Source organism: Neomonachus schauinslandi, chromosome 13, assembly GCF_002201575.2.
Source record: "Neomonachus schauinslandi chromosome 13, ASM220157v2, whole genome shotgun sequence".
Taxonomy (NCBI): domain Eukaryota; kingdom Metazoa; phylum Chordata; class Mammalia; order Carnivora; family Phocidae; genus Neomonachus; species Neomonachus schauinslandi.
In genome coordinates this window covers 72937894-72952203 of record NC_058415.1, presented here as the reverse complement: position 1 = coordinate 72952203, position 14310 = coordinate 72937894, and the positions used below count along the sequence as shown (strand labels likewise).

At 40.4% G+C, this 14310-nt stretch overlaps 1 protein-coding gene across 1 annotated transcript in view; it reads left to right on the top strand.

Annotated features, from left to right (window-relative positions):
• The window catches only part of LOC110581378 (INTS3 and NABP interacting protein), a 17413-nt gene extending 6726 nt beyond the window's left edge, over positions 1 to 10687 (top strand). Inside the window, exons 3-7 of the mRNA XM_021691197.1 lie at positions 1329 to 1448; positions 3229 to 3272; positions 6293 to 6395; positions 8772 to 8862; positions 9965 to 10687. Of these exons, the coding sequence (XP_021546872.1) occupies positions 1411 to 1448; positions 3229 to 3272; positions 6293 to 6395; positions 8772 to 8862; positions 9965 to 10060 (372 nt within the window). The 5' untranslated portion in view covers positions 1329 to 1410 and the 3' untranslated portion in view covers positions 10061 to 10687. The remainder of the gene's footprint in view (positions 1 to 1328; positions 1449 to 3228; positions 3273 to 6292; positions 6396 to 8771; positions 8863 to 9964) is intronic.
• The last annotated feature ends 3623 nt before the right edge of the window (positions 10688 to 14310 follow it).

The following is a 14310-nucleotide window of genomic DNA, read 5'->3' as shown; positions in this document are numbered from 1 at the left end:
TTTATTTATTTATTTATTTATTTATTTATTTATTTATTTATTTATTTATTTATTTATTTATTTGAGAGAGAGCACGAGCAGAGGGGCAGAGGGAGAGGGAGTACGCGGGGCTTGGTCCCGGGACCCTGAGATCATGACCTGAGCCGAAGGTAGATGCTTAACCGACTGAGCCTCCTAGGTGCCCTGAGTTGAATAATTTTTCAATCTCTCCAGATACAAGAAGTGTTTGCCATTAACTAGATACCGAAAAAACTAATTGGTACTAATCAACTCACATTAACTTAATAATGTTATATGCTTTTATTCTGCTAAGACTTAGACATCAAGCAGTCTCCTCTGGATGAGGTTTAAGCTTTAACCACTGAATACATATATTATTGGGGAATGTGGTAGGCAAAATGATCCCCTCCCCACACCCACCACCAAAGATGCCCACCTCAAAATCCCCAGAACCTGTGACTATGTTACCTTCTCTGGCAAAAAGAACTTTGCACATGTGATTAAGGTTAAGGGCCTTGAGATGGGAAGATTATCCTGGATTATCCAGGTGGGCCCATTTTAATCTAGTGAGTCCTGAAAAGTAGCACATTTTTTCCCTAGCTATGGTCAGAGAAATGATGATAGAAGAAGGGTCAGAGAGATACAGTGTTGCTGGTTTTGAAGGCAGAGAAAGGGTACCATGATCCAAGGAACTCAGGCAGCTTCTAGAAACTAGAAAAGGCAAGGAAACAGATTGTTCACCAGAGGCTCCAGAAAGAAATGCAGCCCTTGATTTTAGCCCAGTAAGACCACTGAACTACAGAACTGTAAGATGATAGATTTGTGTTGTTTTAAGAGACTAAGTTTGTAGTAATTTGTTACAGCAGCAATAGAACAATAGAAATAATTCACCACTTAATTATATGAGCCAAAAATCTAGGAGCCATCCATGACACCTTCTTTGTCATTCCTTACTTAATCTTTACTCTGTCAGTGTCCTGTTGATTTAACTTCCTAAATAGCTCTTGGATATGTTCCTATCTGTCCATTCCCTGGCCCATAACAACTTTTGCCATCTCTAGCTTGTTCTACTGTCATAGTCTCCTGTTTCTTCTTGTCTAGTCTGTTCTCAACACTGCAGCTACAGTGCTCTTGTTACAGGGGAAAGTGTTCTTTTCCGCCGACCCCTAATGAACTTATTTGTCCTTTAGATTTCAGTTCAGGCATTACTTTCTCTGGAAGCCTTCACTGCTCCCCCTACTCCCAGCCTAGGTCAAGTTTATTCAACATTGATTCCCACAGTAATGGATTGTTATAAATGCTTATAGAATTTTCTTTCTTTATTTCAGACTACTCATCTTAGATTCTAAGTATACATTCATTGCTGTAATTATTTGATCATCTCTATCCTCACTGGACTGTTTGAGAACCATGAGAGCTAGAATCATGTCCAGCTTTGGCTCATCATTGTATCCTTAGAACCTCTCTAGTGCCTGTATATGATAAATACACAATAAATATATGTTGATTCAGTAAACAACTTAAAACATGTTAAACTAATGGTGCCACAGTGACTTTCCTTTAATACTGAACAGGTACCTTAAGTATGATATGTTGATTTAATGTATAGTTGTAAAGAATATATAGCCTGTAGGATAACCACTTGAAAGGATTTGAGTAATATTTTAGAGTAATTTTCATTCTTTAGCTTTAGATTTTTTTTCCAATAAAAAGAATTCCAGTTAGTGCTTATTTAAGTGTGATAGAGCTATTCATGTAAAGTGATTATCAGCTGTTAGGTTTTAAATGCAATTTGATGTGATGCCAGTTCCTTGGGAATGTTTTTAGTGACAAAAAAAATGTGTGGGAGTTATATGTTTCTATGAATGGATGTAGAAGTGAAAATATATATGATTGTGAATGGAGATAGGGTTATAGTTCTAAAAGTAGAAGTAGTTTAGAGTGTGCTGCCTTATTCTAAGATAATTTTATTAGGAAAAAGGTTAATTATAAAGGAATATTAAGTACTATACATGAGATATATCTTTAACACTCTCATGTTTCTGAGAATGTAAAAGTTACATGTAACTATGATATGTGTAAAAGAATGTAAAAATCAAATGTTAAATTATGGCAAGAGATAGGTGAATGTTTAAAAAAAAAACTCGCGTAGTGAGTGTAATAAAACAGTTAAATGTTATATATTGATGTCCTAGTTAGAGTTCGTTTGTATAAACCCTGAAGGTGGAGAATCTTACTATAGAACATTATACTTCGTATAACCAGATAGATTACGTAGTTTGTGCCTTAAGTTTCAAATTTGAAATAAGCTATTATTATCTCCTAAGTGCTATCTGTTGACTTTTATATACTTTTATAATGTAAATGTTTTGTGCAAAATAGACATGTAAAATAATACTGTATTATTTTTTTAAAAATCAAGAAGGAAGCTTAGGTTTCAGGAACATTAGACAAGATCAGAAAATAAAAGCCTAAAAGATCTGACCATACCCTTTCTCTGGAAAGTAGCTTTTGTGGCTCTCAGCTGCCTGCAGATACACATTAATATCTAGAATATTATGCAAAAGATAATTTTGCTTGGTTATACTGTGGAAAAGGAGTTGAGAAGGGAGGTTATTTTAGCAGACATTTGGGACATAAAATTCACTGGACTCGGTGATTGCTTAGCTGTGGGTAGTAAGAGGGAGGGGTTATAAGGATAAAACTCGGAGTTCTGGGTGGGAGTATGGGGCACTAAATGAGATACAGAGATAGGCATCATCCCATCTTTACTAGGGAGGGAAGGCTATGGGCTAGCCCACTCCGGTGACCCCTTGTTTAAATACTTTAATGAATTCTTTAAAGTCCCAAGGGGATCTCTGCATGGAGAAAAATAGTCATCACTGCTCATAATTTAATTAATGGTGTATTAAGCCTACACTCATCTAATAAAGTAACTTCTAAAATAAAAAATTTTAAACATTTAGGATTATAAACTTATTTTGTTAAATTCTCTATAGTAGTTTAAATTAGAATTATAAATAATATGACTGTAATACTTCACTTTGTAATGATTGCAAAACTTAGTACACTTAAATCTATTTTAAAATATTAATCCATGGGTTTAATTAATTAACTTACTCTTTCTGTACTTGTTTTTTTAATTTCTTCCTGGGGATATAATAATCTTCCCAGATTCTTATTTCTGTACTTTCCCAGGATTATAGTAATCTTTCTATACCTTCCTAGGGTTACAGTAATCTTACCACTACCAAAACAAAACAAAATTTCAGGTAAGTCAAGATTTAGTGTTTTTTGATAAGTTTAATTCTCAGCCAAAACGAAAGATTTGGTTATGCCTTTAAAGATGATTTAAAAGCTGTGTTGTTGTTGTGCACTGGGTCCCTTCTATCATTAAACTTTACCTGCTGAGTTAATGGGATTTTTTAAGCTCACGCTTGTCTCATAGATTTTTAATTTCTTGCAGCCTGGAGTTAGTCCCTAAATGAAATACTTCCGTGTTCTGTTTTCGTTATGAATTGCCCTTTTCTGGTAGCTTTACTGCCAGGATTTAATGCATTTCATTTCCCAAGAGGTCAGGGATCATTAGGTCTTAAGAGTTAGCTCTCTTTAGGAATTTCACTAACTCATCCAGTTAGAACTCACAGTTTTTGCTTGGTCCTTGTGTGACATGGGTGCTCATCACCACTGGGGCTCCTGTTAAATGGTGTGTGTGTGTGTGAGAGAGAGAGAGCGAGCGAGAGAACCTGTGCTGAATCCACCTCTCTTGTTCTTGGTCCCAAACATGTTTTTCTGGAACTATTTGGCTTAGCCCCAGTTCCCTGTATCTACCCCTTCCTCGGTGTACCTAAACAAAAAAGTATGCAGCTATACTTTATAAACAGACATATACTTAATAGGAGAAACAAATCCCTAAATGTTAACACTAACCTAATTATTAACTGTGATTATTACAACTGACCTAATTATTAATTATAATAATTATTTTCACCCTTCTTTACAACTATATTTTTATGTATTTTAACTTTCCCTTTTGTATCTTATTATGGAGTCATGGCTTATCATAGATTTAATTTGTTCCATTTAGCTATAGTTATTATTCTCTTTTTAATGTTCCAATTGTGACAGCCTGGCTAACCTCAAATGCGCTTCTTTATTCTTTTTTTTTTAAGTATTTTATTTATTTGATAGAGAGTGAGAGAGAGAGAGCATAAATGAGGGTGAGGGGCAGAGGGAGAGGAAGAAGCAGACTCCCCGCTAATCAGGGAGCCCAATATGGGGCTTGATCCCAGGACCCCGAGATCATGACCTGAGCCAAAAGTAGACGCTTAACTGACTGAGCCACCCAGGCGCCTGGCTTCTTTGTTCTTTCAGCACTACCCTGGATGTTTAAAAGAAAAAAAACTTCTTGCTTTCTGACAACAAGATGTTCCAGGCACATCTTGATTTTTTTTTCTTGCCCTAAGACATGCAACTAGTACTCTTCCTAGAACTCTGGTTCCTTTTCACAGAGGACAGCCATTTAAAATAATATAGGTAAGCTTAAACACATTGAAGAACATTGGAAAGCTCAGTTGTGCTTATATTTATCTGAACATTATTGATCAAATTATCTTCATATAGTCTTTTTCATGCTTTGTACATACAATTTCTATGTATATACAATTTCTTTACTGATAGTGACCCTAAAATATTATTTGTGAACAAATTAATCTTGAGAGAAATGGGTATTTCCATAAACAGCACACCAGTACTTTTGAGTGTGGTTATTTATTTTGCTCATCACATAATTTAGACACTATTGATTTTTTTTTAAAGATTTTATTTATTTATTTATTTGTCAGAGAGAGAGAGAGACAGAGCACACAAGCATGAGGAGTGGCAGGCAAAGGGAGAAGCAGACTCCCCGCGAGCAAGGAGCCCGATGTGGGACTCGATCCCAGGACCCTGGGATCATGACCTGAGCTGAAGGCAGATGCTTAACTGACTGAGCCACCCAGGTGTCCCACCACTATCAGATTTTATATCTACAGTATCTCTAAATTCCTACAAAGATGGAACTACGTAATTATCTTCTAAGGATGCATTAGCCTCTTCTGAGAAGTGGAAAAAAGTCTTGTCCTATAGTTAGAAATACACCTAATGGTGCACCTTGCTTTTTATATATGCATCTTCATATATACAAATGGAAGAGTGCTACTTTCCCTTGGAAAGTATTCTTCACTTTACAGAGAACTCACTTTGGGCTTTGTTTTCTAGCCTTTTATCTTTCCATTTGTTTTTTTCTAAATTAGGGATCAAACTCAAATGCCCACAGGCATATAAACAAGTCTGATAAGGACTGTAATAAGCTAGAGAGTGCCCAGTGTCTTTTTAATGTGATGAAACAGTGATGATTATTTCTTCATTCTAGTTAATTTTTACCATGGGGATATCTATATCCCTTGTTGCCAGTGCTTGAGATGTTTCAAGAGAAGCAAGAAATCTGAGGATTTTGTTTACATTCTCTCAGTGTTTACATGTTGGCATTTAACTCAGATTTTAATTAATTAATTTCAGAGAGAGCATGGGGGGGGGCCAGAGGGAGAGAATCTCAAGCAGACTCCCCACTGAGTGTGATGTTGAAAATGTGAGGCTCGATCTCATGACCCTGAGATCATGACCTGAGCCGAAATCAAAAGGATTCTTAACCAACTGAGCCATCCAGGTGCCCCTAATTCAGATTATAAAACCTAGTTGGGTTGCTGCTTCTGGGCCAGGACTTTGCATCCTCTGCTCTAGATCTTATAAAATTTGAAGATCAAAATCAGGCCCAGTATTAAGTAGTTGATGAAGGACACACATTTTTGTGCCCCATCTGTTATGCTCCATTTCTTTCTCAGAATTGCTGTGTAGTCCATTGCAGTTCTTTGACTTGTTCCTTGAAAAGACTGTCACTTCTGAATGAAAGCAGTTGACAACGAAAAAGAAATATTGTTTGGATGTGAGCATGTCTGTTGCTGTTTTCCTCCTGAAAACCTTGGTGATTACAGTTCTTTAAAACGAAGTCTTCAAAATCCTCAGTCAGTATTCTGCTTTGCATCCATCATGGGCTGTGCTGGTAAAGTCGCTGGGAAGCGGTAGGAAAAGGGTGTAACCATCTAGGGGAACTATTCGCTAGTGGATTCATTATCTTCTTAGAGAATAGAATTTGCTTGCTGGGTTTTTAGATGGCCTGCGTCTATAAAAATAGCTCTAAAATGTTTTTATCTTTCTCTCTCTCTGTTTCTCCTCCCCCCACCCCCTTTTTTAGGTTTTCAAAACAAAAACAGGGTTGCAATCTTGGCAGAACTGGACAAAGAGAAAAGAAAATTACTAATGCAGAACCAGTCTTCAACTAATCATCCTGGAGCAAGGTATTGAAGAATAATGTGGTTTTCATATTCAGTGATATAAAAAAGATCTTGGACAAAATACCTCAAGTTGGTTGGCAGACGTTTGTCTCTGTAATGTTGCAATTTACATGTTTTGTTTCTTTAAGTTAGATTTGAAAAAAATTAGACGAAGTGATTAGATCTTAAATATTCTAATTCTAATTAGAATATTTAATGGTCCCCAGAGCCTACTTTTAAAAAAAGAAAAGGGTTTTGTGTGGTTTTTGTTTGTTGCTGAAATTATTGTCAGCGTCCCCCTTTTTAAGCATTCTGCAAAGCAGGTAAAATGTAGGTGGCTTCATCTTTATTGTGTTCAGTTTCTGCCTCCTTCCATCGCATTTAGCCACCGCCCTGGCCTTGCCCCCTCTTTCAGCCAGACCTCCTGAAAGTGCTGTCTGTCCTCACCTTTACTTTCTCACTCACTGACTCCTCAGCGCACTCCAATCTCACTCGAGAGCCACTCTCCCCTTCCTAAGAATAGGTGCTTGCCTCGGTCACCTGCAGCCTCGTGGTGGTAGCTAAATCGGGTGGGCCGAGGGCCTTCTCTTATTAGACGTCTTAGTGTTGTTTGACACCACTGATCACTCTGTCCTTCTTGAAATACTCTCTTTCCTAGGCTTCCACCGGCTCTGTGCCACACGGTCTTGGTTTCTTTTGCAGACGCGTCTCCGCTGCCTGTGTCGTGAATGTCCGTGCCCTTCAGAGTCCGGTCCTACAGCCAGTTTCCTGTCCTCACACAGCTTTTCACTGGCCAGTTGCCTCCACTTCCACAACCTGTTATTTATGTGCCGATAAGTTTTATCTCGTCTTTTCTCCCACGTCCCAAATTGCCTCTTGGGTAGCTCCATCCTCATGTCCCTTAGGCATTTCAAACTTAGTGTGTCCCAAGCTGAACTCCTCTTCCTTTCCCGTGCTCTCACTCACCACTTACTATCCTTGGGTTCCTTGTCTTGGCGAATGGCACCGATCTACTAGTCCTCAGTCAGAAGTGTGGACTTCATCTATTATTCCCTTTCATGTCCATCTCCAAGCAGATGCCATCCTCTTATGTGTATGCTTTGAAACATGCCTCCGATCTGCCTATTTTTCTTCATGGCTACTGATGCCACCCTCGTCCTGGCCACTCCCATTCCGATAGCTGCTTCCTCACTGAACTTCCTGTAGTCTTCAGTCCTCCTGAATATATTTATCAGTTGTGTCGGTTAGGATGTTTTAATCTGGAAGTAACAGAAAACCAAGAAAATTGGCATACACGCTAGGATGTATGTTTCCCAGGAGTGTGAAGAGCCGGTGGTTCCGGAGTGGCTTCATGTAGTGGCCAGCGGGGTGAGCCGTGCTCCGGCCTCCCTCCAGCCTTCCTTTCTGCCTTTCTCTGTGGGCCAGCAGCTCCCTAATGTTCCAGATAGGACTGCCATAGTCTCAGCCTCACCCCACACTGAGCCAGCTATAGAGGCCGAAGCCAGAAAGGTTCCTGTCCTACGTTTCTCTTGTAAGAGTGCGGAGAATGTTCTCAGAAGCCTCCCAGCAGACTGCCCGTCAAGCCTAGCTGCCCAGAATTGTGTATCTTTCTCTTGCTTAAACTAGAAACCAACAAAGGGAATGGGAATGGCATTGTCTTACACCGATCAGAGTTCATCCCCTGAGGGATGAGCCTGGCCAGCCCTGAAGCATGGTACCACCAATACTTGAATGAAGTTTGGATTCCATTAGCAAGGAAATAGGGAGATAAACAGTTGTCGAGGAGGTGACCAGCACAGTCTGCCTAGCGTGGTCTTTCTGAGCCCTCATGTGGTACTTGTGATCATGTCACTCCTCTGCTTTATTAAACTCTCTGGGAATCTCTCTTTACTGTGAGGATAAGATCTACATTTCTTAATTTATTTCAGAGGGCACCTGCCTTTCTCTCCCCCCCCTGTCATTTTCTGCCAACCCACTTCACCCCTTTCCAACCCTGACCTCCAGTCCTATCAAGCTCCTAATTTCTTCAGACATGCCAAGCTCTTTATCCCTGGGCTTTTTGCTTGCTGCACCTCCTGCTTGAAACATTCAGTGCTTCTATTTTCATCATAAATGTAACCTTATGATAGACTGGAGTACCTCAAATCAGTTTGAAAGTAGGGGACCATAGATCATCCAAAAAATAATAAAAAATAGAGGTAATTTGAAGCCCCAGTAAAATAACATAAGCTTTCTTCATATAAATTAATATAAACCGTGGGAGAAGGAAAAAAAGACATTCTGGGAGGCCTTTTTTTTTTTTTTTAATCCCTATAAAGAATATATAATGAAAAATGCAATTCAGAAGTAAGGAAGTTTCTTCTACCTTAAACAGCCAAATAACTAAGATTCCCATTTTAGCATTGCACTCTCGAGACCTTCTCTTAATAAGGACTTCCGGGATCATGCTGAGCAGCAGCATATTGCAGCCCAACAAAAGGCGGCTTTGCAGGTGAGCAAAGTAGAAGTGACACTCGGGTCTCTGGAGCGTTCCTGGGTCTTGGAGGCCAGCACAGTCCCTAGTTTGTATTTCAGTGGAGCAGTATCAATAAAAACGTTCCACACATAACTGCAATGGTTTTCTGATGTTCAGTCATCATGCCCAGAGGATTTGAAGGACCCATACGGCAGTAATGAGAGTATCCTTTATGGTTTGACACGGTCATCATTGAGTCGGGACTGTCCTTGGCAAGGGGTTGCTTGCGTACAAGGATATTTGGATGGACAGAATGATCTTAAAAGCTGAACCGGCTAGTTTAATAGTACATACATATATTTTTTCAAATTTGTCATGCTGTTACACTCCTTGATAATCTTACTGGTTTACTGTTGTTTGGATTCTCTTTTTAATAGCATACCTGTTGCACAGGAAATGATAATCCATCAGTTTAAAAAATACTGTTCTTCATAGTAATAAACAGTTTTAGTATCACAGCGATCTTGGATTAACTGACATTCCCAGAGACCTTGACTAAGCCATCATTACCTATGCTGTTAAAACTTTGAATCTCAGAATTGGAAGAGGCATGAAAGATCATCTCACATAAGGCAACCTAAAAACAGTCTTCCTTTCTCTAGTGACAGAGGGAGGTCGCTGGTGGTTTTCTGTTACTGACATTTCAACATTCTCTACAAAATGCTGGGATCTTAATCACCAGTAATCAGCTCCCTTGCCCACCCCACTCCCTTCCCAACTACTGCCCTTCTTTCTCAAGCTCCTGCTTTGTTGATCAAAGGTAGATTTGGGGGTCTTTGTTGCAAGTTTCCCCACTCCAGGGAACAAAGTAGTTCATGTCTTTGACTCATTATTGACTTTAGAGAATCACAAAGGACAGAGTGGGTCTGAAAAATGAGTGCCTGGTGCAGCTTGTTAATATAAATTCTTTATTACTGTCCATCTCCTGTGTATTTAAACAAAATTAGCAGCAGAACTGATTTTTAAAATAAATTTGGTCTTAAACACTCAGATAGGATAAGTAATTTTAATGCCTTGGTTGAAAAATTGTGATTTCTAATAGCTTAATTGCCTTTTGCTTTTTTTAACTCTTCCCTAGCACGCACATGCACACTCATCTGGATACTTCATAACTCAAGACTCTGCTTTTGGGAATCTTATTCTTCCCGTCTTACCTCGCCTTGACCCAGAATGAAGCAAAGATTTGTAACAAAAGTGACTGGAATATCAGATGCCAAAGCTACTATCATTTAGTGCTTTACAAACTGTGACTTTCAGAATTTTGGTGAACTTTTATACTTTCATTGCTTCTTTAAAAGAAAGGCATGTGTACATCAGAGCAGAAAAGGAGGGTCTCCGGGAGGATGAGAGTTTTGGGAGCTGTATTATCTGAGGAACTGATGATGCTACTTGTGACTGTTTTGGAACACAGTTTGATTTTTTGAACCCAAATCAGAATTGAATGGTCACATAAATTCACCCCTACCCCCACCTCCCCAACTAGGTGGATTGAGTATATCATTGTCCACAGTAGACTCTCATGAACCATTTATAGTACTTAACTTTAAAGAAATGAGGGTGCTTTTAAAAACGTGAACCAATAGGCTTAAATAAGTTACATTCATATTTGCTGTTTGTAGAATTGCTATCAGTGTACCTTTTGTTTATAGTCAACTTGTCATCCTGAAATACTCTTTAACTCATAACCAACTCCCTTATTCTCCATTTTCAAAGAAAATCTAAGACTAAGTTACCAGTCTTAAACATCTTTTATAAACCTATGCTACTATAAATTATGTGACTAAATGCAATTAAAAACAATGATAAGAAATGTGATTTTAAAATTTGTACATGCTCTTATTATTTAGTGTTACTACACATGTGGTGTGCCCACGTTTTATTTATCTAATTAAAAACAGATGCAAGTTGAGCCCCTTTTTAATTACTCTAAGGAGTCAGGTTAAGCAAGTTTCTCAATATGACACATCTTGAACAGAATTTGGGGTGCTTATTTGAGCATGCAGTCCCTCCTACCTTACCCCAGTCCTAGAGAATTAGAATTTCTAATTCAAAACAAAGTCTGAAAAACCTGGGTAAGGAATTCAGTTTTCTTTATATCTGTATATCTATCTGTATCATAGATATATAAACTCATAGATTTCTTTGTCCCTGAAACTTAGCTAAAATTAGCTAAATTCTATGTGGGTTTTTTTTTTTAAACCTTTAATAGGATTGAAATTATATTTTATACTATATCACAGATACAGTACTTTATATAACTACTTGTAATTGACCTCATATTAGCCTTGAGTCCCCATCATCTCTGGTGGTAGGATGAAATTTAAACTTAAAATTCCAGTTTGGGTCAATATTTAATTGAAGTTCATCTCCTTTTTCAAAGAGTTTCTTTCCTTCCTTCCCTAGATATTTGCACCAGCTGCACAGCCCTAGGTTAACCCAAACTAATTAAAGCAGGAATGGAGAATTCTAGACTTGGCTGTGCCATTTAGAGTCTTTCTCTTGAGAATTTGGAACTGATTTTCTGCATTTGGGTGAGGTAGAGCCATTCCCATCCTAACGGTCGCTATTATAGCTGTTATAAAGGTGCCCTTACTCCCTGCTGCTGAGGAGGTCCCCAGGGGCCTCTGGCTCCTGTCCTGCCCCAGGTCCATCCAGCACTTCCTTGGGTCTTCTACAGTGGCCCTCATTTTCTTGAATTCTTTTGACAGTTCTGTGCAACACATGACCAACTGGCATGGTTCTAAATCTATCTACTGATGCTAAGGAGATAAACAATTTGGATTGTATACTTTTTATACTCTTGAAGCCTCTACCTAATGTGTGACTTTTATAACCTAGGTAAAGAGATCTTTTTTCAGTGGTATCTTTTCTAAAGTGGTATCTTTCCTTTTAAATAGATGTTGTTAAATCCTGCAGTCCTGGCTAGGAAACACTTCCTCCCACCCCTCTCCTGTGAGTCCCTTACAAATTCAGGTCAATTCCATATGTGTTTGTGAATATGCACTCTGTAAAGCACCGGAGTATGGGCGGGGGGGGGGGGGAAGGTGAGAAAAATGAGACCTGCTGTGAAGGAGGTCACATGGAGAGGAGCCTGTTGTGGGACAGCAGAAATGATAAAGGAAGGCAGAGTGCAGCCCGCCACAGAAGAGGCCCCCAGAGCACATTGCAGTCTAGATAGGCCTGGGAGGATTGGGAGGATTTCACCTGGAAAGGCAGGAAGAGCTGCTTCAGGCAAAGGTCAAGGTCTCACAATCAAAGGGAAGGAGGGACTAAGGCCCTTGGGAGGACTGCAGAGGACAAAGGGAAAAGCAGCACACTAGTCAGAAGCCCTGAGGTGAAGCTGGGAGGAGGGGGAAATGGGGGTAACTCATTTCACCTCTCTCGGCATGTCACTCTGTCTCGCCTGTAAAGTAGGAACAGCACACGGCCTACTTTATAAATTGTCTAGACCAGTATTTCTCGAAGTGCAGGCTCAGCCTGTTACTGAAATGAGAAGCCAACTAACTTAATGGTTTAATGGAGTGTGGCCAGCATTTTTTTTTTTTTTTTTGAAAAATAGGAAACATGAGAGTGCATGGCATGTTGTAATAGGTTTTGTTTCATGAATCTTCAGTTTCTGTGTGTTTGTGTGTTTTACTTATTTTGTTTGTTGTATATTGTACCAGTATGTAAGGTCTTTGAGGCAATAGTTTGTGTTTCCTTCCCTCCTTTCCTTTTTGTTCATAAGTGTATTTTGCTTAGACTAGTATTTGGCATATAGAGGGTGACCAGTACCTGCTTATTGAAGGAATGAATGAATGAGTATATGTGACCTCTGGGTCATGATGGAAAGGGTATTTGTTATTTTTTTTTACTCTGAGTCATGGCACAAAAAAAGTTATGAAAGCCATTGCTCAATAATAGAAATGATGGGGCACCTGGGTGGCTCAGTTGGTTAAGCGTCCGACTCTTGGTTTCAGCTCAGGTCATGCTCTTAGGGTTGTGAGATCGAGCCCTGTGTCGGGCTCTGTACTCAGCATGGAATCTGCTTGAGATTCTCGCTCACCCTCCTACCCCTTCTCTCTCTCCCTCTCTAAAAAAATATATATAAATAAAATAATAATTATACAGATGACAGTGCTTTGTATGATTCTGAAATTAAAACTGAAATGACTCAGTAATTTCAAAGAGAGATTCTGTTTCCCCCCCCCCGAGCAATCTGTAAAATGTCTCATTAAGTTGTCTCAGTTCTTTCCTTCACTTTGGCAGTAGAAACTCAGCCTTTCTATAAGCTGAAGGCCCACTGCGGCAAGGCTTTTGGCAAATACGGTCACACCGAGAACAGAAGATCAGCCTGGAGAGCGTCAGGTCCCTGGGGCGGCGCCACTGCACTGCGGGTGTCCCGCCAGCCGGCTCGAGTCCCAGCGGAACACCAGCTCAGCGGCGCTTACGGAATGCTGTTCTCCTTCCCCTCTGTATGCACAGCGGACACAACAGTTTTAAAATGAGCAAATACAGCACGAGGAGGAGGAGGAGGAGAACTTCACTGTCCTCAACCTGAGAATCTAGAGCGGGTGAGACAAGCCCACTAGTAGATAACACTGGTTGCCCTTTATTAGTGAGAGGATGGGCCTGGATAGACCAGTGAAGCCTACAACAGAATAAGCATCTGAGGGGCGCCTGGCTGGCTCAGTCGGTGGAGCGTAGGATCTTCATCTCGGAGCCATGAGGGCAAGCCCCACACTGGGTGTACAGATTACTTAAACAGATCCTTATTTAAAAAAGAAGAAGAAGAAGAAGCATTTGAAGTCAGCTTCCGAGAGAAGAGGGTCTCAGCCAGGAAAGCTAGGACAACAGTGAAAGCAAAGGAAAAGCCTGCACAAAGGCAGAGCAGACGGGCCATCGTGAAGCACCAAAAGTCCAACTTGGCTGGACTCGTGTGGATAGATTTGGATAAATTTGTATACTGTGATAATCAGAAATGAGGCCAAAGGCGCCAAGATGCTCATCTTTCCAGAGAAGCTAAGGCCGCTTCATCCAGCGACTAGCACGGGGCCCGGGCCTGGCAGCACTGCGGCCTCCGTCTCGGCGCTCGCCTGTGTCTGCTGGGCCCTCATCCTGCGCAACCATGAGCTGACAGTCCGAGGACGAGATCGATGCCCTCATTAAAGCAGCGGGGGTCGACGCTTAACCTTTCTGGCCCGGCTTGCTTGCAGAGGTCCTGGCCAAAGTCTACATCGGGAGCCTCAGCTGCGGTGCAGGGGCTGAGGGACCCGCCCGGCAGCTGGTGCTGCGCCAGCAGGAGGCCCCGCGCCCTCCACCCCTGCTGCCCAGCTGAGGAGAAGAAAGTGGAAGCAAGAATCCGAGGAGTCTGCTGATGACGTGGGCTTTGATCTTTTTGACCAAACCTCTTCTGTAACCTGTTCAATAAAAAGCCGAACCCCC